Source organism: Cantharellus anzutake, assembly GCF_015039405.1.
Source record: "Cantharellus anzutake strain C23 chromosome Unknown EI90scaffold_176, whole genome shotgun sequence".
In the NCBI taxonomy this organism is placed as follows: domain Eukaryota; kingdom Fungi; phylum Basidiomycota; class Agaricomycetes; order Cantharellales; family Hydnaceae; genus Cantharellus; species Cantharellus anzutake.
This window is the reverse complement of record NW_024067126.1, coordinates 87637-93434: the sequence shown is the minus strand read 5'-3', so window position 1 is coordinate 93434 and position 5798 is coordinate 87637. Positions and strand designations below refer to the sequence as shown.

At 44.1% G+C, this 5798-nt stretch overlaps 1 protein-coding gene across 1 annotated transcript; it reads right to left on the bottom strand.

Annotated features, from left to right (window-relative positions):
- Positions 1-4695: 4695 nt before the first annotated feature.
- On the bottom strand, positions 4696-5061 carry EI90DRAFT_3022818 (uncharacterized protein; the record flags this gene model as incomplete). Its single annotated transcript, XM_039057818.1, has 1 exon — positions 4696-5061. One exon carries the CDS (start codon positions 5059-5061, stop codon positions 4696-4698), a length of 366 nt encoding a protein of 121 aa, XP_038908179.1.
- Between the last annotated feature and the right edge of the window lie 737 nt (positions 5062-5798).

Here is a 5798-nt window from a genome sequence, read left to right as displayed (position 1 = left end):
TCCTGTTGAAATATCTACTTAATATTTCTCTCCTTAATTGCTGCCTTTTACTACAGTGGCAATCTTAACTGTATATCACTTTTTCGCACTGGAGTGACAACCAGAAATGCTTGAGAAAAATAATACTCTATTTTCTTACTTCTCTGAGGGGGGCGAAAGGTCGCAGAAAGGGTCTCCCTTTTATACTCCTTGGGTCGCCTTCCTTTTTCACGCTCTACCTTCTATTTACAGGATTTATTTACAGTGTATTTTTCTCAAACTGAATAAAAAGTGAAATTTTCACGCTATAGTTCCGCTGCGCTTTGCTGCGCTGAACTGCGGTCTACTGCGGTCAGACTGCGCCTGGAATCCTTATTGTCCTTCCTCGCCTAAGCTATTTTAATGGTTAATTAGAATTTGTCTGCGCCGCATTTGCCGCAGTTCCCTATTTCAAATTCCCCATATTTCCCATTAAGTTCGCTATGACTCGGTCATACTGAATTCAAACCTCGCATTACTATGCGTGCGACTGTGCTGAGACCTTCAGCTGATTTATTCCAATTTTATTTAGTGACATTTTAGTTAAAATGAGACTGAAATGATAAATGAGTGAATTATTCAGGTTTAAAACTGAAAGAAAAAGTTGCTAGTAATCAAGAATTACTCAAACGAATGTGTTATAGCTCTCTACTTCATTAGAACATCGTTCCCTAAAATTCCCGCCATGGTCCGTCGTAGTTTAGTAGTTTTCGTGAATTTCGTTCATATTCCCTGATTCCCTTTTGTATTATCACATCCTAATCCTCCATATGTATTGTTCGTTGTTATAGTAGGTCGTCCTCGAAGATATCATATTTTTATGTATTTTATTTAGGGCTCTAGACCTCTTGAAGCTGTCTTCCCGCGTGTTTTCAGGTTTCTAACTTCATGTCCTTGTATCTCATTCATTTCTGGATGTTTTCTCACGTTCTTGGTATCATAAATTTCATTTATTCCCACCTTTCCAATGGTACTAAGGTTGTGTCCTATTTCCCTGTATTCGTTGAGTTAGCAAAGTTTCGCGCGCACATTCGGTAATCACGTGCGTCGTTCCCATAGTTGTTCGTATGCGGGAGCCGTTTTCGTTTAGTTGTTCGGGATTTATGATATGCGCGGGTGTTTATTTCTTTCATATGGGCTTCTGTGATTTATTTCAGATTTTTCCCTCATGATCTAAGGTTGTTTTGCACCTTTCGTGCTTTGTTTTGACCGGGCTCTTCCTTATTTGGACGGAAATTGGTCTTCGCGATCTGCCGAAGTGCGGATCTCGGTTCCGACGGCCGGTTCCCTGCGCATCGCCACCCTCACGTGTCATTACACATGATGCGGATTCCTATATTCCCGCCATGGGTATAACTTCACAACGGCTGGACCGTTTGGGCTGAGAATTTGCATAACTATAGTTTCCTATTTTTCATAATTTCCGTGTAAATTTCGTTGTATGTTTTAATTATGGATCCTACGCAATCATCGTCTTGTCCCTGAGCTCGGACTTTTGATGTCGCTATTCCCGTTATTGGATTTCTCATTAACGCATGATCCTTTTATTATGGAAATTTGGGAGGATTAAGAGTAGATCCTTTCCTTTCTAATGGGCTATCAAGCTTGTCTCGGTCGTTACTAGTTAATCTTCGCGCTTGCTTTTTAGACATTGTCCTCGTTTTGCAGGAGTTTTAGTCATATCTCCGTCGTTTATTAGTTTCCCTTATTATTATTGGTTTTGGTATCTTTTCTATTATAACTTTGTTTTGATTAGTTCTGAGATCTTGTTCGTGTACTTCATCTTCTATTGTCACGTGGGAATATTTCCGTGGGTTCTCTGATTATTTTTATAGTCAAATCTTGGTCGATTGTCCTAATTCTTGGTTTAATATTTGCTATAAATTCCCCCGAGAATTCCGTCTCGTTGATGGTAAGCTTGAAGTATTTTTGTTATTTTTCTTTCTTTCGATTTATCGTGTATAGTCGTAATAATTCGTAAAAATTCGTAAATTCGTAAAATTCAGGTCCTTCTATGTTCTCATATCTACTTGTCGTATGAGGTTTTGTGATTTATCTGGCATATTTTCATAATGGGTTTCCATAGTGTGGCCGTTATTTCTCCTACAAACAGGCACAGCGGGTCTATTGCAGTCCCTTGCAATCCCCTTTTTAATCACTTTGTTTCTCTTATCTTTTTTTTTTTTTTTTTTATCATGTTTTCTTAAGATTGTTTATTGGATATTTGCATAAGGTTGCTTTAAGTCTCGTCTCAATCTTTTCGCGAAAGTGTTTCATATTCAGTCCTAGTGGTAGTACAAAGAATGTATTCGGAAGATAATTCGGGGTTGATTGGGCGGTAGTGTGATTGGGAGAGAGTGTGTTTTCACATCAAGCCATCTCATAGCTACCTCCAATATCTTTCCCTTCGCTCAACCGGCCAGGTTTCGTCGGCAAACAACACGTCTTGGTCCGATCGGTACATTTCCATGGCTACTTGCAACTCCTCCATAGTTTCGGGATCGAACTCTCGGAGCTTCTCGTATACGAATGTTTGGAAAACGTGGTAAAATTCGAGAGGCCGTTCCTTGCGGGGTATAGTTAGATGTTCGAGGGATAGATGGAGAAAATGATGAAGTTGTCCCCATGCTTGACGTAGATTGTTGTCGATGTAATCTACCGTTCCATGGTCGTTGCAGATAGCAGCTTCCAACGTAATCCTTCCTATTACCAATTCTATGACTTCTTCCAGGTCTCGTACCAACGGCCTTGTCTCGTGCAACTTGAATAAAGTTCCCATTCTGCGCGGATTTTCTCGAAGCGCGATCTCATCTTGAATTAGCGACGTGCATTCTTGAGTAGTCCTCCACGTTTTGTCTAAGTCTCGTTCCAATTGTGTTAGGTGTTTGTTGAGTAAGACGCTTACGAACTTGACGCCCTTGGGGTAACCTTGGTCGTAGTCTGTGCGCATCTTTTCTTTAAGTAGTTTGGCGAATGCTGGGGATGCCGTGGTTCCAACGCGGGGTATATAAGAAGATCGGGTAGGTCCCCAGGTGGGTTCCGGTGAATTATGGGGTACCGACGCCACTTGGTTAATGGGGGGGTCCGTCCAGTTATATGCATACTCTGCAATACTACTTTCGGGATACTGTAATTCCGCGTCCTGTAAATCTTCTGAATCCGTATCTACAGCGGCTATCTGGGTTATCTTAACTTCCTCTGTCTTTGTCTTCACGTGCTTACTATCGGATTGTAGGCGGGACTCTTCCAGAATTCCCCCCGTCCTTTCCAATAATACCCTGTCCGCCGTTTGTCGCTGGTTAAGGTTATTCCTCACCCTTTCAATCAAGTATTCAAGCTCGGAGTCCGATCCGTGGCTATCAGCACTAGTGGACATTTCATCTGTTTCCGGGATTGTCACCTTTCCCAAGGTTGTGATTGCTCCTGCTGCTACGACGTGATTTGGAATCCAACCTTCCATCTGACCTCGCTTGACTAGGGAGACTGGCGATTTGGCGGTCTGGACAGTAGACATATTCAGATATAAGCTAGTTCGGATTATTCTGAGGGGGCGGGACTCTAGCTAAGTTGTCTTCGTCCTCCTCTGATTTTTATATATTTTTGCTTCTGTATACTCCATCCTCCATTGGTACTCTGGGGTTCTGAGCTTTCCCTTCGTGGATTGTGTCTTGTCCCCCCCATCTTTCCAATGACCGCGAGGCAGTCCATCCGCAGCCTCGTCTCTCCGTTCCACTTCCCTGTTCCTTTCTACTCGACCTTTATGATATCTGCTCTGGTTTGGTCTTCAATATCATAGCTCAACGTCTCAATTCTCCTGGCTGTTCCCTTAGACCAAATCCTCCTTCGGCTTTTCCCTTTGGGCGCGCACTCCGATCTTAGATCGCCGCCGTTACTGGGGTTCTCCGATTTTCCCATGACTCCTCTCCCTGCTGACTTCATGGCTTGTCTCACTGGCAAGTCATCTTCGGGTTTTCCATTTATTTGGATCTTGCGCCCTCTTTGATCGATTCCTTGTGTCTTACTCGTGTATCCCCGATTGCTACTCAATTGTTTCTGGGCCGATGAGACATTACTTGTCTCTACCTTATCCCTGGTTTTGTTTACTTTAACGCTAGAGTACATTGGGATCTACGCACGGAGTCCGGGAATTTATCGATCGGCTGTGTTCATAGTCTCGGCTATCAGCGTTTGCCATACTGGGACAGCCATTTTCGGATCCGTACCTTTTCCTGCCCCCGGAAAGGCAATAAAGGGGATGTTACTCCTCTTCCTCCTTCCGTTGGTTTAGTAGGGGTAAGAAGGGTTGCGGGATACGTAGATTTGCCTGCCCGTTGGCTTCCTCCCTTGGTTCTTGAGTAGATACCGGTCCCCCAACGATTCCTGAGAGCTTGATTTCTCTCGATACTCCATATTCCTATGAACCGCCTCTGGTTCTTCTCCGTCGGACGTTAATGGGCTCTCCGGTTCCGGTTCCTTGTCCTTTTTGGGTGTTAATCCGTAGCGCCAGCCTGCTAACGCTATGATCAGGCCCAGGATTACTGCGATCGTCGTGTATAGAGTAGTCTTCATGCTTTGTAGACTAGTCTTGTCCGCTTTCAGGGGGTCTTTCTGGTGCTGTGGGATCATTCTAAGTCATTTTATACCTTTCTTCCGAGTCCAAATACAACATTTTTATTATTACACCCATATATTTCTGGTGTGTATCTGACACGCTTCCCTCCAGTCCTGTCCGTTGGCTATGTAGTCGTCTATGTGGATCATAGCAAGTCCTTCGGATAGACCATGTACTGCCATCACATCCCGTACTGCATACCGATATGTAAAATCCGGGCATTCCACTACTGGCGGTCTGCCGGTTACTCGTTGTACCTGTTCGGGTGTTGGCGGGTCATTGACGATCATTTCAGCCATTTCTTCAAGGGGGAACTCTTCACCCTGTCTGCTCCTCCGCTGATCAGATCGCCAGTTCTTCCAGCCTCTCCTTGCCCGTGTGCAACAGCCGACCGCACGCTTCCAGACTCTCGAAGCCCATCCCTTCTTCATTTTTGTTTTATTTTCCTTTTATAACTTGTTAGCTTTTTAGGGTTATACTATGCTTTTTCCCTGATTATTTACCGCGCGCGCTTTTGACTTTTTGTTCCACCGCCGCGGGTGCTCTGTATTGTATGTGCTTTTTTGATCCCTGAATCCATTAACGTGGGTTAATTAACTGAAGAAACTTCGCTGGAGAAGCTTTCTTTCCTTTCCAAGACGTGAAACCAGTTAAGGTGCACGGGCGCAGGAAAATAGAGGCGTCCTCTGGGTGATTCAGGACTTTTATACCTCATATATGACCCGGGCTGATGTTTCCGTTCATGGTCCCTATAGTCCCATCGCGGATCGTACCTCGCTGCTTCCCTTGCCCGTTCACTTAACGAGTCAATTACTTTCGGCAAATCCCTTCCCTCTTTTATCAATTGTTTTCTGATGGTCCATCTATCCCACACTGCGTCCCAATATAATATTTCCTTATTTAACCGTGCCTGGCTTTCCTTGTAAGGTATTTCAAATGTTATTTCCACGAAATCGTCCCCGTCGGGTCCGTAGATTCATCACCTTCTCCAGACTCTCTGGATTTTCGTCAGATAATCCTCCCGAGTCATCGTCTCCTGAGTCATCTCCTTTCTCGCTCTCTTCTGACGGGGTCCCATCAGCCTCCTCCTCTCCTAACCACTGTTTCCTTTCCAAATTATGCCATTTCTCAATTGTTTTCCATTTTCCCTCTTGTTCAGGCTTCCGTT